The sequence below is a fragment of the Anopheles moucheti genome, chromosome 2 (genome assembly GCF_943734755.1).
Source record: "Anopheles moucheti chromosome 2, idAnoMoucSN_F20_07, whole genome shotgun sequence".
NCBI classification, from domain to species: domain Eukaryota; kingdom Metazoa; phylum Arthropoda; class Insecta; order Diptera; family Culicidae; genus Anopheles; species Anopheles moucheti.
This window is the reverse complement of record NC_069140.1, coordinates 91,514,566-91,536,137: the sequence shown is the minus strand read 5'-3', so window position 1 is coordinate 91,536,137 and position 21,572 is coordinate 91,514,566. Positions and strand designations below refer to the sequence as shown.

Below are 21,572 nucleotides of genomic sequence, written 5' to 3'. Positions count from 1 at the left end.
TCAATTTAACCAAAAAAACACCTCCAAAGTGTGTATTTACGTTCAAATACACACCGTACCCGGTCAAACTCAACCAGGTTATGTTCCAGGAGAAGCTTTCACGCCTTTCGCCGCTAATAAAGGTATTACATCGCATTACCCTAGCTTTGAACCCACCACCATAGATCCGACAGGTGCGTCATCCTAGTAGCAACATCCTGCCTAGCAACGCCACCTAGCAACGCCACACGTGGTGGATTAAACGCTGGCACATGGCACAAAAAAGCAAAGGCGCTTGGGCGTTTGGCTATTAATTGAATTAATTGGATGGCCAATTAAAGTTAACATTCTTGGCGGGTTGTTCTTTCTACGGTGCAGCAACAGCGGACCCTTAGTTTTCCTCCAAAAACCCCAGGAGAGATAATTATTTGCTTAGTTTAATAGATAAATTCAAGTGGTTTTGGTGTGAGATATCCATGTTTTTGAACCGTTTTTTTAGCACCCCACTCCGGGCTCCGTAGCGTAATGTGGTAATACAATACTTCAGATTTATTCATTCGTTAGGGAGAATTTAGAGAAGAGGGGACAAACGAATGCGAAGAAAAGAAGCATGATTGGAAAATCATCCACGTACCAAATAGGGGTACAGAGGTTAGATGGAAAAATCAGATTACACACTGCCGGTTGAGCGTTTTCTGGCGTTTGTCTGCATTTAGCCTTAAAGTGAGCTTAAAGTGAGGTCCTCGAGCCTGGACAAGGGAAACAGCATGTACTGCCAATTCCTGCCGGAGGTGTTGATTTGTAGCGTAAGCCACGCTATCAAGATGTCCGAACCATTTTGATCGGTCTGCCAATTCGTCTGCCAAGCAGTGCTACAGATGCGATCGGTCGGTTTCGGAGATAACGTACTCTCGCACCTTCCAGGAGGTAGCAGAATTAGCACCAGAGCAGCATGAATATTTGCACGCCGCGCACCGATAAGATCGCTCACCGAGGTGCGAGAACTTGGTCGTGTTTCTGTTTGCTTATCTGTTCCAAGACATTTCCGGCCGCGTTTTGGGCCGGACAAAAAAGGGAAAACGATCGTCCAGAAGGGATCTCTCCCGGGCAGCGCTTTAAGGGGTCAGTGGCAAAATTAAGCACAAAGGTAAAGACAAGCAACGTTTCGTCATTAGCTCGGGACGAGATCCTTTTTAGGGAAGGGAAGGCAAAGAATGAGCAAGAATGTTAATCCGTACGTGTTTGTTGGCCGCTGTTAGCTAATCCCTTGCTGCTGGTGACCTGCTCTGGTTTTAGCTCACGCGGAGTTTCCGAGAGTCGTACGACGCACTTCTTTCTTGCGATGCTACCAAAAAGGATCCAAAACCAGTGTGCCCCGGGAGTGGTGAGAAGAAACACTCAAAAGCTTTTATGTTTCTATTGCTCCGGGACATGTTTTATGTCACCGGAAAACATACAAACATTCTTTTATTGGATATGAAAAAAGGACAATAAATTATTTTGCCCGTTTGGTTTGGAAAAGTGTCTCCTGACCAAACATATTGATTTACCGTGCATCCGATCATTCATCGATCAGGATGCAACCTTAATTCATTGAAAAGGATCTTTGCGATAAATTGAATGCAAATCAAATTGCTTGACATTTTGTGCATTGCAAAGGCATAAAAAGGTTGGCCTCTCCATGTGCATCACATCATTCTCACCACGGCACACTTGCCTATCAAGGGTCGGCCAAATGATTCAATAGCCATCGAAGTAAGCTATTGTCCCTTCCGTGCGGCAGAAAAGGTCCATTTTGCTGCAATAACAAACAAACATCACTCACACGAGTGGTTGTTGATCTTTCCATTCCCATTCATGCCGGGTTCTAGTAAAGTGTGTTGTTATTCGCACACGCACGAATAATGTTCACACCTTTGCCAGCCAAATACACACGGTAGCTGATCGCATAATTTGCGGATTACACCACACATCGGATTGTACCTTACACCGTCGTATGGTTTTAGCCTCGAGGATTATGGTTAATTGTCCTTAAAAGTATATTTACCCACAGGGAAACCCCGTACTGTCGGGGTGTTGGAAGTGCTGGAACAGCTTTCACAACGATTGCGCCCAGAAGGGATCGAAATGAAACATATGTACGCCCGGGATACGTAACACAGAAATGCGCAACTGTGTCCTGCTGCGTTTTCCGACCGTCGAAAGAAGCAATCCCGTCGGGATATGTTGGTCGAAGAGCAGCATGCAGTCTAATTTTGCTGGCACATTTATGCCACTTCTTGGTCGTGGGAGATGATCACATACAATTCACTGTTTCAAACAAGCCCAAAATGCTCTTTTTCTTAGCGCACAAGAAATGTGAGAGATTAAGACGTTGGTTGCCATTTTCCTGGAAAGGACATACCACCTTTTCCTTCTGGAAGGAGAAAAATCCTTTGCACCGTGTGATTATTATTTCTTGTGTAATATTTTCACTAATTGGTTTGGCAAGTTTGTTACAAACTCTCCGTTCACGCCGTAAACCACCACACCGAGCCGTGGTTTCTAATGATTAATAGGACGGTGCAATAAATCAACACTGGGGAATAATTTTTATTTTCACTCTTCGGTCCCTGGTAAGCCGCCGGGAAAACAGTGTTCCTTTTTCCCCTTTTTCCATTTGACACTCACATTACATGGACCGAAATTGGAACGGGTTCGTTACGTTGTTTTTTTTCAAGCGCGAGTTCAGCTAATGAACTGTGGACACAATGCTGCGGGGAAGGTTAAAAAAATGGTTACAGGGTGAAATATGAAGGAGGACAACGTTGTTTCAAAAAAGGGAAATAGGAATCGGTTTACTATCTTCAATGCGTCTCCCAGTCTAGGAACTGTCTATACCACCAACGAAAAGGTAACGCGTTAATAAGCGTGATCTTAATATGCTTGTGCCGCACACTTTTCTCTGTCAAGAAAATCTGGTCCAAAGAGGAAGAAAGTATAACACTGAAGCGCCACTTGTCTACGGTGTAATGTAATACCGCTCATCCGCAAATAATAAATCATAGCCCACAACAAAGCAGAACAGTACGGTCAATTCTTAGTTTTGATGTAAATTTCAACTTATGAAAGTGTGAAGAAATTATCACAATTTCAAACAAACAAACACACTTTCCTATTCAGGTTTTGTTTATTTGAAAAATTGAAAAAAAACCGTTCCACACAAAATAAGATACAAATCACACCCCTTTATTATTGGTTTCATTTGTATCTCTCTTTCTCTATTAGACCAAATCCCCGTCGGAAGAAACAAAGTGCAATAAAATGGTCCTTCTATTATATTTTCGATACATCTTCTTTTATATTTTCGAAATATTTCATGAAACATTTCATGAAATACCAGGTGTCACCTCTTGAAAAACATGCTCTCCTGGTATCCGAAATCTGAAAACAGCTGGTTGGTTTGCTGAAGTTGGTTTGAAAATTGATGAAATGTTACCTCCATGCGTGTTCTTCGCTCCTGTTACTTTTTCGATTTTCGGGATAAAATTTCTGTCCCATCAAAATGTCCGATCACGGCTGATAAACATGGTGAAGTTGTTTTGAAAATTAATGAAAAAATGCTACCTCCATTCGTGTTCTTCGCTCCTGTTACTTTTTCTTTGATACTGTAATATTGTAATAGTATGGATTAAGTAGTTTTTCTCATTTTATTGTGCAAACAACACGTAACAGATACAACCAACACAGGTAGAGTGAGCTATAAAAGTGCGATTTGATTGTTTCAAAACCCAAAAATTAGGCCAGAGCTTGTGTGAGTTGAGCGCTCAAGTTATCTAATGGCGCAATTAATTTAAAAATTTCCTCCTTACACGTCGATTACGAACCCGTGAGTGCAATACACGTTCAATAAGAAACACCAATCCACTTACGCACCAACCAACCACCGTGCAAATCCACAACGAATTCAGGTCGGAAAAGCCTAACACGGTCCCATTGATACCGTGCTGCTTGCGGATGTGCATGATCTTTGCCCATCGTTCGAACGAGTGATCGATTTGCATCCGCAATCCGTTCTCCTCGTACCACAGAAAACAACGTTCGGCCACCATCATGAAGGCGGTTCGTTTTGCGAAGCTGTACTGAAACCGCACATCCGCCAGCGGTTCGTTCAGTATGTAATAGTTCCGCCTACCCGTGGCCTGATCGACCGGTTCCGTCCCGTACGTTAGGAACATTACACGACTACGGAGCTCGACGTACGCGTCGGCCAGCTCTGGTCGGGACAGTTCTTTCTGGGTGCGTTTGACGAAGCGTGTTATCAACTGAGCCTTTCGTACCGAATCTAAATGCACCAGTGAGTGAGTCTGCACCGATGGTGCCACAATTAGAATGTTTGATGCTAGGAATTGGTCCAACGTTTTCGGACCTTCGACATAACGTAAGGTCAGCAGGAGCGAAGTGACTTGCGCCAGATATGCCTCAATAAGCAGGAACGTCAGAACATTCCACGCTAGTTTTATCCATCCGCACCATGGGAAATAATTCGTGAGAATGTGGTTCCAACGATTGTGTGTCATCCCATACTTGTCCAGCAGCGTCACAACATGCTGAAGATGAGCGATGAGTACACGAATCCCAACCAGAACTCCCACCGCCAGCCAAACTTCCTGTCTAAATGGTTGCAGCAGCGCATCCATAAGATTCAGCGTCAAGGGTTTCGGCACAATCAGGCTGAAGTAATCACGCGAGGCGAGAAGCAGCTTCTGCGCGCCATCGATTACAAAAACATCCCGCGAAGCTATAAAGTCAACAGACATGTTCCTCATGGCTGGTGAATATGCTCCACCAATGTAGATCGAACCCGGTTTGGCATGGATAAACTTTAGACGCAATCGCAACTGCATTGCCATCACGTTCCAGATCTGGAAATCTGTACCGGTCCAGTATCCCCTCGGCGTAATATAGCTAAAGGGGAAAAAGTTGTACAACACTCCGGACACGCGCAATCCATCCAATGAACGTATGTCCAGCCGGAACAGGTATCGGAACTTAATCGAGCGCGTTACACCAGTGGTGATTTTATGCCCGAAACTGATCCGTGTCATCTGCACCGGGTCTTTGGAGGAGTTGACCTGATCGTAGGATAGTATCACTGTGTAACCAACACCCATATTGATTAGCCCCTCCTGTAGGTACTGCAGCGCAGATGGACCCGACTTCGCGAGGAATGCGCGATCAACCAACAGCACAAATTTGTTACTTCCGGGATTGTGGATACGATGTATCTCCTTTAGCAAGTATATCAAACAGCGTCTCTCTTCCTACAATGAGCACAAAAAAACACAGTTATTAGATATAGTGTAAACATATAAACTAAGCTATCTTCAGTACTCACCAACGGTTCTTTGCGTGCGTCGATCACTACCAAGGATTGGGCAGCAATTATGACAAAAGGGTTCTTGCTTTTCATCTTCTTCGATTGATCCTCTAAAGGAGGAATAAGAACACGCGGATAGCTGCCACGGAAAATCTCTCTATCTGCGTCGTTACCGGCAATTAGGTACACCACATTAATGTCCGCCGTAACAAACCCATCTTCAATGAGACGCTGCAGGAATGGTTTACTATGCTGGATGGCCGCTAATGTAACTGCCAGCAGCAGAAAAAAAATCCACGCAATAATAGACATCGACAAACTTCTGATTGAAAAAATGCTGAGGACAACTCCTTTAAATAGGCTAGCACTTCCAGAGAACAATAGGGAGCTATGTAAGAGGGTTCTAAAAGCTTTTTAGGGGACCATTCACTTTAGGGTGTAGGGTATAATTAAGCAGAATAATTAATAGTGCCATCGAACATTTCGCTTAAATCACTGTCAAAGTGGAAAATAATTAAATGTTTGGAAACTGTATAAAGAATTGAGGCTTCTTCAATTAAAATAAAATAATCAAATACTGGAATGTATCTAATATTAGTCTACTAATTAATATATAAAATAAAGCATTTCTGGTTCGCTCTCCATTGCTCTTACCAGTGAAACATTTCACGATGAAATATTTCACCAAAGCATAAAATTCAAATTGACAGTTGTGATATCCTTCCAACCAGAAGTGTTGCAGGGTCGTATTCGTACTGTTGCGGCCCTCTGCGATATATTGAATGTCCAGCACGTCCTTTTCGCCTTCACAAAATCCCCCCCCCCCCTTGCCTCCCACCCTGCCTTCCACCCACGTGTCCATTTCGCCGTAGACATCTCGCTCGGTTCGCCAGTGACGCCCAGTGCGCATGTGCTCCTTTATCTGCACGTTTGTTTTGCCCACCAGGCACAAACCCACAGTCTGCACGAACTGGCGAACACGACCGTGACACATTTCTCCGACCCGTCTCGGGGTGTATTGGTTGCGAGGAAAACTGCTGACAGGGCTCATTGTTCGACAGCGTTATGCAAAGGAGGACACCTGTCGACGGGCGTAAACGTGAAAGTTTGACTGTGTGTTTGCCTGAACGCCATTAATCCGTGTCAAAAGGGTGCTCTAAGTGGTGCGATTGCGAGCAGCGAGAAGTAATAAAACGAACAGGAGCAGTTACAAGTGCCCAAGCGACCATGTTTTCCCGTAAGGAGTTGCTTTACCTTAGGGCGTTAATTTTCGGTAAGAAGTCGCGTGTCAGTGCAATGTGAACCAGAAGCTTGCAGAGGAAGAAGTCGATGATTCTGATGGGAAAAAACACCCCTTTTCTTCCACTTCTAGCCACGTTGCTGCACCTCAGCAGCGCACTGCAGCTGGAAGGGCTCTCGACAAAGAAACCACGGATTACAAAGTACACCATGAAGCCCACGTCCAGTTCGGTACGTACCAGAATCGATTCGATCGTGAATTGCATCGTCGCAAAACCCCCTTAATAATCCCCCATTGTCCCAGCGACAACTTCGAGTTGTCCTTTTATGAATGAATGTGGGCATGGCGCTTACGTTAGCTAAGAACTTGTAGCATTTCGATATCGATTTTCCTGCTCTTCTGCCCACGCGGTCGGTAATGGTGGAGGTGTGGGATGATTCCGAGTGCGTTTTTTCGCCCCACGAAAGCAGCAGAACACCACGGCCGATCCGACCCGTCGGTATTCGTTCGTTTCGCTTCTTTCGCAACGGCATAACAGCTTTTCGCTCTCGCGGACCAAATTTTCCATCATGTGACGGCACATGAGCACCAGCCGTTTGACGTTTTGTCTAACCGTCCGTTGGGTTTTCCACTTTTCCACACACACACAGGCCACTGCTGTACCGTCGTCTCTGTCGCTGTACCGCCTGAATGGAGCGAGTGGCGCAACGTGCATACTGATTCAGACCGATGCCTTGCTGAGCATTCAGTACCGTGATAAGTACAATGAGGATAAGGTAAGCATTTAGTTTTAGTAAAAGATATCATAGGACACGACTTTTGGCATACTGAGGAGACAGAGAGCGAGAGTGAAAAAGAAACGAAATTCCTGTAACGAACAGCGTTAGGTTGAGCTTTCTTACTGCAACGGCGAACATTTAACGACCCGTGGCGTAATTAGGTCCGGCAATTAGTGTAAAATATTCTGTATAAAGCACACCTGTTGAGTGAAGCTGTTCAAGCCTTCAGAAGCTTTTTAATTTAGTTTAACAAGACGGTGGATTACTTGTGTTCGATGACTCTTCAATACACTGGTGGAAACAAGTATAAAGGACACGAGGCTTTTCCGATTCATTTTAAAGTGCCAATTTGCTAAATACTGGTGATTATGTTTGCCATCAAAGTCTTCGTCTTCAAGGGCCTTTGAGTGGTGTTGGATTAATCTAAATGAATCATTAAACTGAACGAATCACTATCAATCTTTCTTCTAAAGATTCATGAATCAGGAAAAATCCTTGAAGATTTTTAAATCCCAGAAGATTCCTCAATCCTCGTCAAGTTGCAAAGAATTATGTATTTACTCATTTTGTTTAAAGATCTCAATTTTTCAATTAGGAATCGAAAAAACTAGAAACTTATGGTATTTTTCATAAAGTATAAAAACATAAAGATTTGATCTTTTTCGATGATTCTTCCTTTGAAATATTCGTGAAATAATCGTTTGCTGAAATCAACAATTATAATTAGGACCCACTTTCATTACTCCTGCAGAAATAATTTAGTTAGATTCATTTGAGAAATTGCACGATTCTAGGATAAAAGGTGACCTTATACTTATTTCAACCACTGTAGAATTATCATCATCAAACAAACATTTAAAAAATGTAGCTTTAAACCAGTATTTTTAGTACTTTTGACAAACTAGATACTAATTAGCTTCACTTACCAAACACAGGAGGCCGATTCATTCCTTCCGGACCAAATGGACATATCCGGCGAATGCTGGGAGGATGAATCACGCATCACGATGTCATGGAAGGGTTTCACCGTTAACATCTACTTCTCGAAAACGCCGGGCGGTGAGCGTTGGTACGTGAACAGTGTCGATCTGGCGTACTCGTCGTCGAACAAGCTGTTCGAGCACATTGACCGCCCTGGGTTGGATGTGAAGCTGTCCACCCCACCGGGCACGCTGCTCTTCCCGACGCCGGTCGGTAAGTCGTACACCTGCGACAACGAGGTCACGATCACGATGTTCGCCCAGGACGAAAACGACAAGTCGGGCCATCTGGCCAAGCTGTATCTGCGCGAGCTCCGGATGCAAAGCTTCATGTACAAGGCGGGCAATGCCTGGGGTCCAACGTTCCAGTGCAGCGCTACCGGCACGTACCGTGATGAAACCGCTCCGATAGCGGTCGGTTCTACGTTGGCCGTTGCTACCGTGTGCACCGTTGTTGGATACGGCCTGTGGAGGTGAGCTGGAATGTGTTGCAACGATTGCACAGCGTATATCTAACACAACTGACATTCATTCATCATTCCAGATACTTCAAAGTTAAGAAGTTCCAGTACGGCACTATGGCTTAAGGCGTTCGGCGTCAATAGCGAGACGGCGACTATGGGTGAGACTGTTCTATCGTGGCCAAAGCTGTAGAACGGATGCAAAACAACCAGCAAGAGCACACTTATTTGATGGAATTACGCGAAAAAGGGTCAGTTAAAAGGAGTCCTTTTTTACCCAACATCCACACTCTTCAACACAAATCCACAAACATTGAGGAATCGCTTTTAAATCCGATACTGGTTTTAATTTTTGAAAGTTGAAACACGAACAAAACAATCTGAACTAAACCGCCACCCAAGTAAACATACAAAAGGAAAACATTTAAGTAAGTCTTAACAGCTCTACAGTGCAAGCGATATATTTACTGTGTTTTAGGCATAAACAAACGCGAACAGTTATAACTACATTAACAAAATATATATATATATACACACACGTAGGTATGTGAGCATACAAATCGTAAAAAAAGGATAATTAACGAAACAAGCAAGGTACGGGGAGAATTGAACCACACAAAACGCAAGGATAAGAATGGAAAGGTTAGAACGGGGTTACAGAATTATATACACGTACGGAAAGGAACGGGAAAACGCATAAAAAGCAAACGGCTAGCGCGGAACAGCGTTAAAAAAATGTCTTCCATTTTCATTTTAATGATATAATCGTGTGATTAAGTAAATTTACGAAATCGTTCATGAACCAGATATTAAAGAGTCAAACAAAACCAAAACCGGAGATGGAGAAGCAAAAAAAAAAGAGAGAAGAATACACTACTTACTACCAAAAAATATAAAAGCTATTAGGGTGTTAATGAAAAGAGCAGCTATTTAGAGGCACGTTTAAGGAGAGAGGTCGAAACGAACGCGAATGTCGAGAGAAAATGGTTTAGTAAATATTCCTTTTAACAAACGTATGTCACACCTTTTCCCGAAACAATCGCGCACATACAAACAACACACACACTGTAAATTTGAAAAGTTTACACCGTTTATAAGGCAACAGCATGCAAACCAGCGTGCAGCCGAACTAACGACAGAGTATGGGACAGATTGCATTATTCATTACTGCACGAAACATTTTCCTGTACATAACACCACAAAAAAACGGTGCAATGCGCACAATACGTACGTGACACGTGTCGTCGTGTTGTTTTTTCCAACTCGTCAGTCTACTCTCTCCTTCAGAATCGAATCTCTTGTATTACCGATATAGTCCATTCGTAAGCGCACCTATTTTCAAAAGTAAAAACACACACGGTTACATAAGGTAATGATGGGAAACGAATGGAACGAAGCAAAACTACTTGTTTTACACACATATCTCGGTGTCGTTTTTTGGTGCGTAATTTATCGTTGACTAAATAAGAAAACAAAACCGAACATTCCTTTTAAATGTCGTACAGATTTTCCACCCACTGCATGGCAATAGATCTCGCGTGATCTATCGCGCGCATGCATTTCAACGCGAATAATTAGCGAAAAGAAAAAACACACACAAACACACAAAACAATAACAAACAAAATTCGTTCGTTTTGTTTTAGCTTAAGTTCCTAGAAGTAAGTAGAATATCTAAGAATTCACGCAATCTGCTCCTAACAAATGATACAAATTATACTGTCTATATGTCGTTCGCCATCGTTAACGCACACATTCGCTCTGTCGTCTATCGTTGCTTCATGTTCGTTCTGATCGATAATAATTTTTAAAGCAGGAAATTACATATTTGTTTAACAAATTGTGTTTAAAACACGCCTAAATTTAGAAAGAGAGAAACTAAACGACATAAAAACAATTGAGTCCTTCTTTCTCGAACGATTCTTGGCATGTTTTCCCCATTATTACATTATTTAAATGCTAGAAACGTAGTGTTTCTTCGTTTAAGAATACGTTAAAACGATGTAAGAAACAATTATGTTAATGTTAACCGAACAATACCGTAATGGAAAATTAATATACAATAAACCATTAGTTCGAAAATAAAACAAACAATCTGTGCTATAGCAAAATGCTACAATACCGAAAACACAACACGTCATCTTAAGCGTAGTAACAAAACGCACATTTCATCAACTTGAAATAATATTTCAATACTGCATATACATGTATTTTCTTCTTTTCAAATCGGTATCGAAAAAGGTGACTATTTCATCATTCTACACTTACTGTAAATCACCAAAAATACTTTAACTGAATTAAAGCTACCGTAAAAAAAACATATGATTCAATATACTTGTTTCCAAATTGCGTTCGTGTATAAAATGAGGCAAACACTTTGCACTGCCACTGTCTGAACGCTTTGCTACAGGTAGTTGTATGATAAAAGTATGCTTATGTGACGCAATTTGGTTGGCCGGTTATGTTGTGTTAATTATGCTTACAGATATGCGGCGAATGAAACTTATCTTTCCAGTTTTGTTGTTGCTATTGCTTGTTTGCTGTATATATCTGGCTAATATCGGTTAAAAATATGTGACTTACTGTTCCAAACAAATCAATTATAATCGATCAAGATGCATTACAGTTCTTTTTCATGGTGATTAAGAATACATTTGAAAGCACCGTTCATACAGTTTGAATTATTTTGATTGCATGGGGATATTGATTATATCATGTAAGCTACCACACAATTCACACTGTGTGAATATCGATTTGATGTTTTTGTTTTCGTTCCGTACCTTTCCTTTTTCTCTTTGTTCGTTCCTGGTTTTGTTTCCTATACGGTCCTAATAATTACATCACATGATGCTGTGTTACTTCATACGAAGGGAGGAAAACAAAAATTCTATAACATATACATGACCTATAGCCTAATTTCCTTACTCTAGGTCGATTTAATCTCACATCCCACTCATGGTGCATTTCCTAACAACATCACATTGTCTCGTTATTCTCGATCGTACATTTAAAAAAAAACTTACGCACCCCAGTATGCTCAAAGCACCCGTCTGCGTGCGTGCTACACTAAAATTAAAACGAAACTCTTTCGATCATTCAAAGTCACACTTACATTCGTGCTTTCATCCACCGTGGCGGTACCCTATGCTCATCGCTACATATGACTACTTTTTATTACGTTTTCAGTTCGTTTGAGTGGCAGCATCGGAACTATTTGGAATTTTGCCCGCACCATCACCACAATAGTATAACGCAATGTACCATTTTTGGCGCGCGTTCGCTTTCCTTCGTACTGCTCCATTCTGTATCGCATTTAATAAGTTGGAGCGATACGCATGATCTATAAGCAAACAAAAGTTGATAGAAGAAATCATTGAAGGCATCTACTCTTTTTTATATAAAATGCTTTCCAGCATCTCTACATATTGGTAACATTGTGGCAAATTAGTGATTTACAAGCATCGTACGTAACAAAGTACATAATGATCTTACTCAGCAGAAACGATCATTTTCGCTAAACTCTCTTCTTGTGGAGAATAGTTCTGAAGAAGTGTAAACAAAACAAATTAAACAATTATTTCTACGAGAGTATTAACGTGTGCAATATTCGATGGAGGGAATAACTGAATCTTCTAAGCAGTGGACCTTTCTCTTGTCGTTTCTTGCTCGTTTTGCTTCTTTGCTGGAGAATAATGTTCTCCTAGTCAAAGAGCACTGGAACCATTGGTTCAATTCGTTACATTGTTCTACGCTATCGGTTTTGATACATCGCTAACATCGTGTAAAAGTCCCTGCATATAAGCCTACCGAACCAAAAATAATAAAGAAGTTGAAACTTAACATTACAAGCTAAGAAGTGCACCAAAAACCATCATAAATCGCACTCGCAAAACTTTAAATTAGCACGTAACGATTAACTAGGGAAGAATATTGCTAAACCACCATGTTTTGCGCAAGCACTGAAATCTATGCATAGTAAAATTTTAGAAACAATTTTAATAAAACCGCTTCAAATAACAGTGCATCTCCCGTATACGATGTGCAAAAGATTCGCCTGACCGCATTCGAATAGTTTCCGACGTTTTTAATGAGTAACTAAACAAGTGGAAACTATTAGTGAATCTTTCCGTGTCCCAATTCGAACAGCCCGCACGCGATTCTAACGCGCTCATTAGAATGCTCGTTATGTGTATTCGTTCGTTATGCTGTATATGTTTGTATTTATCCTCTAGTTAACGTCAACCTAAAAGTATGTGTGATAGAAACTATCGCTTGTTGATTATGTCAATACTAAACGCCTACTGTGTTCTCTATTTAGCACTATACGAAGATTCATCGTAAAAAATGCGTCTATGCTTATGGTTTCTTCCATACGTTTCTTTTCATGCATCGGTGGAAAGCTCTGATCTATTTTAATCGTTTTAAAAATGTAAATATGATATACAAGTGAGCGTTTAGCTTAATTGTGATAAAAATTAAATGAAATCTTGAAACATACACTGATTGACAATTAAGGAAAACGTACAACAATGAAATCCTAACATTTTCTTCCCACGGTCTTTAAGCGAAGCTAATTGGTTTTTCTGACATAATTATATCGTGTGATGTTTGAGACTGTATGCCCTCTACCATACAATATGTTGGCATTTGTTTGCTTTGTTTGCTATGTTTGACAGAATCATTATACAGTCTAGCACCTAATGCATTTTTCACATGCCCCATTTGTTGTTTTAACAAACGGACTGCGTAATGCATGTGTATAGGATAAGCATGGAGGCTAATATTGATGATGTAAATTACAGCAGCCAAACATGTAAATGATAGTCTCATGATTTCCTAGCCGTTTCCACACTGAAGGCGTTCGTGATGGTAACTTTGTTTTAGTTCACGTAGTCATCACCGTCCAGATCCTCACTGGATTCCGTCGATGTTAGCGTCCAACGGTTGTCACTGCCACTCTCCGGATGTTCCCCAAGTGTCTGATTGTATGCTCCGCGCAAATTAACATTACTGCTATTGCCAACATTACCTTGATACAAACGACCTCCGCCAATACTGCCGACACCGCTGTGGTAAGACTGTGATCTCAAAACGGAGCTGAAAAATATAGAAAACAGAATTAGTGAGATGAGCAGGATGTGGAAATGTACAATTACACAACTGCACAACGTTCTACCTTCTTTTCTAAGGCACTTATTTCACTTTCAAATACCACTGCTTTGTGCGCTTTTTTCGTATGTAAAATATTTTATGGGTTTTTTTTAATACAAAAAGGTACATTTATAATTAATAATAAGGAATTAATATCATAGTTAAACCAAAAATAATGTCCAACAAAAAATCAAAACATCTCAATGTTCGATAAGTATTCGATGTTTTGATATACTTTTGCCATTGGAAAGTTACATCTTATCGTAAGGGATCCAATCAAGACAAAAATCACCTGAAACGGATAGCAAACCGAGTTCGAGATAGTGATAACACATTTCCTCGATTGACCTTCAATAGTTTATCACACTACTGACGAACGGGGCGTGTGAAAAGGGGAAGAGATAACGATTGATAAAAACCACTTATCAATATCATCAGCTAACGTGTGCAGTTAAGTACGCGGAGGACAACTTTTACTACAATTCAATATTTACAACAAATGCTACCGGTTTGTGCACTGGTATTTGCTTACAAAACACACTTTAAATACGATCAAATAAAAAAAAACAACTAAATATAACAAAAAAGTACACTCAGGGGGTAATTGGGAAAAGTTTACATTGCTTGCATTGCAGTGCGAGTGAAAGAAGAACCAGGAAATAAATTAAAAAAGGCGATAGGTTCCATCCCGAACTTACTTGCAACAATTCCAGAGGTTTTTACTCTACAATTAAATTTTTAGATCGAATCGAGAGAAGGGAACATGTAGGCGGGCATAGAAAAGACAGACAGAAGAACAGAGACAGTGTGGTGAAGAAAGCAAAAGCGTAGCAAACCTTTCATTCGATTTACTTTGCCGTTCCGAATGCAGCTGTGTTTGCTGTTGTTGGGCGGCAGCGAGACGTCTAGATTCCTCTTGCTGTTTCTTCTTTCCCTCCAGGGCAGCTTTCATCGGATCGTAACTTGCACGTCTTCTCCACATTTCGAGCTCTTGCTCCTTCGCTATTTTAACGGCTAAAATGACAAAGAAAAAAGGCCACATGATAAAAGCGCACAGGACACACAGGAGGATGCCAAACAATTTCGTTGTTACTTACGATCCTTCTTCGTGACACCGCCAGCACCGGTGCCACTGCCGCTAGACTTACTGGCTGCACTGCTAGCCGACTTGATGCTTCTGGCGCTCATCCGCGTCGGATCGGTACGGCTCATCGCCGACGAAACGGACGCACTACTCGGACTCTTCCTAACGCCCTCCTGCCGCAGTAGATAGCTCTTGGATTCGTCTTTCTTCAGGAAGTTGGCTGCATTGGAGGATTTGTATTTCGAAATGTCCAGATACTTCGGTTGCACCTTCCCACCGCTACCCACGGCCGACGATGAACCCGAATTAATGGACTGCGTGGAGTGCTGCTGTCCTTTACCACCGCCGAGCAGCATCTCGCGCCCAGTGGAAGTTTTGCGTAAGTTCAGATCCTGTTTCATGCGGTTTAAACTAGAGTCCCGTGGCATTGAAGCACGATCCCTTCCGAGACCTCCAGCGGCACGCATCTGAACTGCACGGCGCGGCAGCTCCGGCGTATTAGGACAGGCCGCAGCACCGCCACCTTGTTTCGTGCTTCCAGTCGTTGCTCCACCGGTGGTTGCCCCACCACCACCAGCTAATTTTTTGTTCTGTTCCATACGCATCAGGAACGTTTTGTTATAGCGCGTGTTAGTGAGCGGTTCCTTTTCCAAACGTGCCCCATTCACGTCGAGATCTTCATCGTCCAGATCATCCACCGGGTCCTCCTCATCCGTGAGCGAGTTGGAAGAGAATCCATCCTGCTGTCTACGATCCGCACCCCTCATCTGCAGCCCATCATCATCACCATCGTTTATGTACAGCATCAGCTCATCGGGATAGTTCGGGTCCATCACCAGCTGGTGGCGATGATGCGGTGGCTGTACCGAATGATGATGATACTGTTGGGGTTGCACACCGCTATCCAACATACCGGCGGCCATCTTCTTAAAGCTGGTGCTACTGGCCGACTTTTGTATTCTCGAACCGCTCCCACCCACCGCACGACCATTCACACCGGCAAGACCTCCCGTTTTGGCCGACATTGTCGGTGTGGCCGGTTTCATCACGTTCGGCTTCACCGAGAACGAACTCGACCGTTTGATGGGGGATGTAAGGTGCTGCTGTGGCTGCTGTTGCTGTGGTTGCATTTTTTGAACACGATTTACGGCGACACTTTTCTGATTGGCCGCGATCACTTGTTGCTTGGCACCTGTAGAAGCTTGCAAATGCTGCTGAACTCCGCCCGTCCTTTTCCGCGGTTCCAGCGACATCGCTCTTGGCCGGGGCATTACACTATCCACCATCAATCCGCCAGCCTGTCTGTTGTTCAAATCCATCTCGTCCTCATCGTCGTCGTCGTCTATGTCCTCCTCAAATTCTTCCTCATCATAGTCCCTACAGTAGTCCGGATCTTCCAAATCATCGACATCGGCATCCGCATCATGTGGCCCACCATTTCCACCGTAATACGCCGCACCGGTCGATTGATCAAATTGCTGGAAACATTTGACGGGTTTTGGCGGCAGAGAAGACATCACACCCTCGAACGAGTTGTGTCGCGTGTGATGTCGCTTGGAGAAGTCCAACTTGGGGCTCGTCGTGTTTGTGTTCAAGCTGCGCGTCATATGTCCGGCACCGATAGCTCCACCATTTGGCATGTAGGACGTCGGCGATGAGAGTGGATCCACACCGCCGTCCAGCGAATGGTTCCGCTTGTGCCCGACGACACCACCGCCAATGTTCTGATGCAGCTGGTGATGATGCAGATTGTTGCGCTGCTGCTGCTGATGATGATGTTGCGGGGAGTATAATGGCGAATTGATGTCCGCATAGTTGTTACTGCTGAGCCCCGGCGAATGGATGGGAGATTGTAAAGAATTCATCGGTGACACCTTCGGTGACATCTTGCGCGATGCCGGGCTGAGCGGGCTGGAAGAATGGTGCGAGGAGCTGTTGCGCAGCGAATTACGCCGTTGCAAGTTTTGCAATGTCGAAATTGCGGCGGCCGTTTTCTGCAGATACATTTCCGTTTCATTTCCGGAAAGGTCCTGAAATTGAAGAGGAGAAAGATAAAAAAATTAGTCAATCTGCACACATTCACAATCAACTTCGTTCCATATTGTAATGCATCATGTGTGAAGGTTGAAACTGCTGCCAATAGAAAGCATTCAATCAACTCGCTCCTGCATTGAAGGTTAGCGTGGAAACTAGCTTAAAATACACAAACGTCTGCCACTGAGCTGTATCTAAACATTACGGTAATGGTTAGAGGAGAGAAATATACTATAAATAACTCTGCACTACCAGAAACTACCAACTACCAGCCATTCGAACCATCAGCCGGTGGCCTAGACATACTGACTAGATATTGGCTGCCTGGTAATACACTCTCACCCTCTCTCTCCATCCCTCTGTTACACCATCAACATGTTACATAGCATCAACAGTCAGTAGTAAGAATAAACAGTATGCAAACGACCACCATGCGACGCAATCCGATGGTGTTGCTTCATCACGCTTCAAAATGCTCACTCACACGGTTAGGATACACTTTGAAATCTTCTCATTTACCATTCTGCACCTACTGCTGCAGTCATCATCTATCTCCCCATTTCCATCTGTCTCCTCCATGGCATACTTCGTACGAAAGTGCTAACGAAATGGGTGGCATCAAATATCATTCGCAGCATGGTAATCCTGCTTTCGGTGCCAAAACAAATGCCAAAACATCACGCTACTGCCACTTATTCGCATCTCGCAACATTCTGTCGAAGCAGTACTCACACAGCGGGGTGTTCGCATGTTAGAACTCTCCCGGAGGTGCCGACACATTAGTAGAAACTCGTTTCATTTCGGAAATTCAATCTCTCATGGGCAATCGTGTTTCGGTCAGCTGTCGAACTTTTTTGCGGCGTGAACTAGTACATACACAGCTCTTAAATGTTAAGTGGACGCCAGAAAGGCATAGTTCACCATAAGTTTGGTGGATTTTTTTAATATGATCGCCACCAGCGGACATAAGCAATTAATATCATCAACCTTCAACCCGAAATATCAATGCCAATTGCTGGGTTAATGGAGACGACGATATGTGTCCCTCGAATATTCTGTTACTTTTTAAATTTAGATCTTTCCAAGGCTGCAGCACAAGCACGTCTGATTTATCTGATTATCCAAAGGACGAATTAAAATAAATATCGTTAATTTTGAATTAAGTTCCAAACAGAACCCAAAGACAAACAATTTCTTCAAATCATCCCAATAAATGTATAAATCATCCCAAAAAAGGTAAAACACATTATTTGCCTATAATCCGTTCCTTTTTCATAGTAATTTATTCTGCAGTAACCCTTCGAGATGCAGTTCCATTTATGGAGGTTTAGCGTTCGCGTACCACATTCAGCCGGGCTATATGATACGCGTTATTGAATTTACATGAACTCTCCATTATCACGCCATACTACGCCTTTGGGTACGGGGAACGAGCCATCGGCTTCGGGTTTTGTCATCATTAGTGAGAGAACATCCCGTGTTGCATGATTCAAAACCACTCATATGTCATCTTTAAGGCCGTTCCGCCTGTGTCCTTGGCATTTTGAAATTGTGTGTGAAACACCACAGCACACTATCATGAATTTCTTTCCCTTTTGCTAGGGTGTCCCCGGTAGTAGTGTCCCCATGGACGAACGTCCATCGCACCCTGATAATTTGGTTGCGACCTTCACGCAGGGAACGAAGTGGCGATGGCCGTTGATGCTATCTGATCAAGTCCCTTCTTCGTGAGGCTGACAAAACGGTTACAAGCGACTAATTGATGTAAGAAATTGAGACATTATAAAATCACAGTGAAAAGAAAAAAATAAAATAGAATTGAAAACTGACAGACTTTACTGAACTATAAATGATGCTTGTTTAAGTAACTCACAAAAAAGTACTCTTCATATATCAGAGCATAACCTTACTCATCAACTTACACAACTCATGCAGAGTTAGCGGGCAAAGTACACCCCCATAGCGTTTGCGCTTTTTTAATGTTCCAATGACACGCATTTCAATACATTTTGCGCTAATTCAACATTTACCACGCAAACAACATGCCGGTGCCAAAATGCAAAACAGCGCGCTGGTGGGAATGCAATTTTACGCTTTTGAGCGCCCCCCGGAACATCCGCTACAGTGAAACCATCCCTCAACGACCTTCAACAAACGCGGGGCAAACATTGGGAAGCAAGTAAAATGCTCAGATGCACAAAAGAAAAACCTTGCTCATTAGCGGTTGCCATATTTATCAGTAAATAGTTTTACTAAAACCGGGCTCAACCCAATGTTTGTCTACAAAACGGCAGCTCAACACGCTACAACACACATCTCGCAACCAAATCTTTTTGCAGGTATTGAAGGTTTTGCGGCCATCCTTCCGTACGGTGAGTTCCGGGACGATTACCATTTCATCATTCATCCCACACCTAAACGCTTCTCGTGAAATATTCTGCATCTCGGGGCACCCAACGGAGAGGAAGAAACAAAACGTAGTATTTCCTCTTCTTTAGCTCCCTTCATCGCACAGATCCAATGATAGAGGCATGGAATTTTAACGTAAATCAAAATCCCTCACCATCGTTTCCTTGACATTCATTGCGCATCTCCCTCCGCAATGCTTCCCGGTTGCAGTTCCGGCATAATGCTAATCGTTTAATTGGCCCCCCCATTAACAATTCATTCGTAAATTGTGAAGGCGCGAGAATTAGAAAACAAAAGATCAGTTTTGCTTTTAATTAGCATCCCATTGGACGATGTTTCGATGCGGCCGCGCATTTTATCGCGCTTTGATACTAATTTTAACATCATCAGCTTAATTTTTATGTTTTAAGCAACTGCGTTATCCACTTTTATAATTATTTTTTTATGGATCTATCTTTACAGCGTTCTAATCGAACTTAAAAGCAAGCAATATTCCAGACATATTAATGCGAGTGTTAAATATACGAGAAGTGAGCGATAATAAGGAAAATCTCTAAATTACAAGTTGTCGCACATTCCGCATTTGAACGAACTGACAAAACTAATCAACTTTAACAGAATAATCATCATGCCCAGCGGGAAATCAAACAGTCGAAGAATAATTATACACTGCAGTAAAGCAAAGAGAGGGGAGGACAAATGTAACATTTCTATTGCGCAAAGCCAAACCACACACACAGCCGGCAAGTCCAATAATCGAACCACAGCCATTACGATCACTGGGATGTGCAAAATTGACCACAACTGAATCAGTTGACGCGGAAAATTATTGTGCATCCGAAAGCCGAAGCGTTTGCGTTCACGGAGTTGTCATGCAGACACAATGAATAGTCTTTAGACAAAAAAAAATTGTAAACAAACGCTCAGAAATACTAACATTATTGAACTGTCTCACATCGCTTCTAACAACTGACATTCAATGCATCACGTCCGTGTATATCATTCAGCTGCACGTGGGGCTATTCACAAATTGCGATAAGGAAAACTAGAAACTTGAGATAAAAGCAAATTAACCAAACATTCCTCAAAAGTGAAAGAATTTACATGAGCCTCTATTCCTTGGTGATTGTAAGGTTATAGACCAAGACTTTCAAGATTCCAAGACTCTTATTTTATTACGGAGATCAGGACTTCAAGATCCTGCTGTGGAGGTCTAAATGGCTAAATCGTCTCACAATCCTCGGTAGGATGAAGATTTAAACGGCATCTCTTGCATCTTCGTTATTGCATCGTTATTAAATGGCTTTAGCAGGTATGAGGTCTTTAAAGATCCTGCTATAGAGGTCCAAGATCTTGCTATAGAGGTTGCTTTATGAGGTCTTTAAAGATCTTGCTATAGAGAACCAAAAGAATTCGATCTTCAATGTATAACACAGAACAATGACTTGGCATAGCCATTCTTCATCTCTCAAACGCTCTTCATTTGCACAATTTACATAATTCAATTCATATAAGAGTTCTTGAACCGAAATAGGTTCGCAAGTTGTCAAATATCATCGATTAAAACCGTTGAAAAAATAATTCATAACATTGCGGAAAAGAACACATCGCATCCCCCTCTTCAAGGTTAGGCCCAGTGATAATGAGGTTCCGATAAGAGACACTGCATCCCACAATGCACGAAAAAACGACTGGTCCATTCCACGGTGACTCATACCACGGCCCAAGTTGACACAAATAATGCCTCAATATGGCATCTGTCCTCTCATTTGCGGGACGCTAGACAACGCTAAAAAGCACATGGGTCCACAGTTAGCTTTGGGTCATTAAAGCAGCATATAGCATAAATCAATGTCATGGATCAGTCGCAACGCCCACGGTCCATTGTGTCCAGCAGCGACAGCACTGTGTGCCACCGCCAATGGGCAAGAAAATCATTCCAAGCCGGTTAATGGGAGAGAACTACTGACTCGTTCCCAAGTAATGTTGCGAAGAATAACAGTCATCAGGCGGTTTAAGTTACAAGCGGTTGGCTGTAGACAATATCATTTTACGCACCTTTAAAGCAGTCGCATGGAGCGTCGTTAATGTCAAGTCT

General features: G+C 42.5%; 3 protein-coding genes across 3 annotated transcripts in view; 1 reads left to right on the top strand and 2 right to left on the bottom strand.

Annotated features, from left to right (window-relative positions):
* Nucleotides 1–3,806: 3,806 nt before the first annotated feature.
* Nucleotides 3,807–5,650, bottom strand: LOC128298831 (uncharacterized). The gene is made up of 2 exons (XM_053034631.1): nt 5,357–5,650; nt 3,807–5,282 (listed from the first exon to the last, which is right to left on the bottom strand). Exons 1-2 carry the CDS (start codon nt 5,648–5,650, stop codon nt 3,807–3,809), a joined length of 1,770 nt encoding a protein of 589 aa, XP_052890591.1.
* Nucleotides 5,651–6,516: 866 nt separating this feature from the next.
* On the top strand, nt 6,517–9,697 carry LOC128299695 (uncharacterized). Its single transcript, XM_053035729.1, has 5 exons — nt 6,517–6,611; nt 6,711–6,808; nt 7,229–7,354; nt 8,293–8,810; nt 8,882–9,697. Exons 1-5 carry the CDS (start codon nt 6,566–6,568, stop codon nt 8,922–8,924), a joined length of 831 nt encoding a protein of 276 aa, XP_052891689.1. The 5' UTR covers nt 6,517–6,565; the 3' UTR covers nt 8,925–9,697.
* A 2,294-nt stretch (nt 9,698–11,991) lies between these two features.
* The window catches only part of LOC128299694 (uncharacterized), a 34,533-nt gene continuing 24,952 nt past the window's right edge, over nt 11,992–21,572 (bottom strand). Inside the window, exons 2-4 of the mRNA XM_053035728.1 lie at nt 15,045–17,061; nt 14,784–14,961; nt 11,992–13,893 (exon numbers count right to left, since the gene is read on the bottom strand). Of these exons, the coding sequence (XP_052891688.1) occupies nt 13,677–13,893; nt 14,784–14,961; nt 15,045–17,061 (2,412 nt within the window). The 3' untranslated portion in view covers nt 11,992–13,676. The remainder of the gene's footprint in view (nt 13,894–14,783; nt 14,962–15,044; nt 17,062–21,572) is intronic.

Coding starts and splice junctions, on each gene's coding strand:
- LOC128298831 (XM_053034631.1), bottom strand. CDS start 5,650: ATGTCTATTATTGCGTGGATTTTTTTTCTGCTGCTGGCAGTTACATTA. Junction 5,283..5,356: donor ACGCACGCAAAGAACCGTTG/GTGAGTACTGAA, acceptor TGCTCATTGTAG/GAAGAGAGACGCTGTTTGAT.
- LOC128299695 (XM_053035729.1), top strand. CDS start 6,566: ATGTTTTCCCGTAAGGAGTTGCTTTACCTTAGGGCGTTAATTTTCG. Junction 6,612..6,710: donor CCTTAGGGCGTTAATTTTCG/GTAAGAAGTCGC, acceptor TTCCACTTCTAG/CCACGTTGCTGCACCTCAGC. Junction 6,809..7,228: donor TGAAGCCCACGTCCAGTTCG/GTACGTACCAGA, acceptor ACACACACACAG/GCCACTGCTGTACCGTCGTC.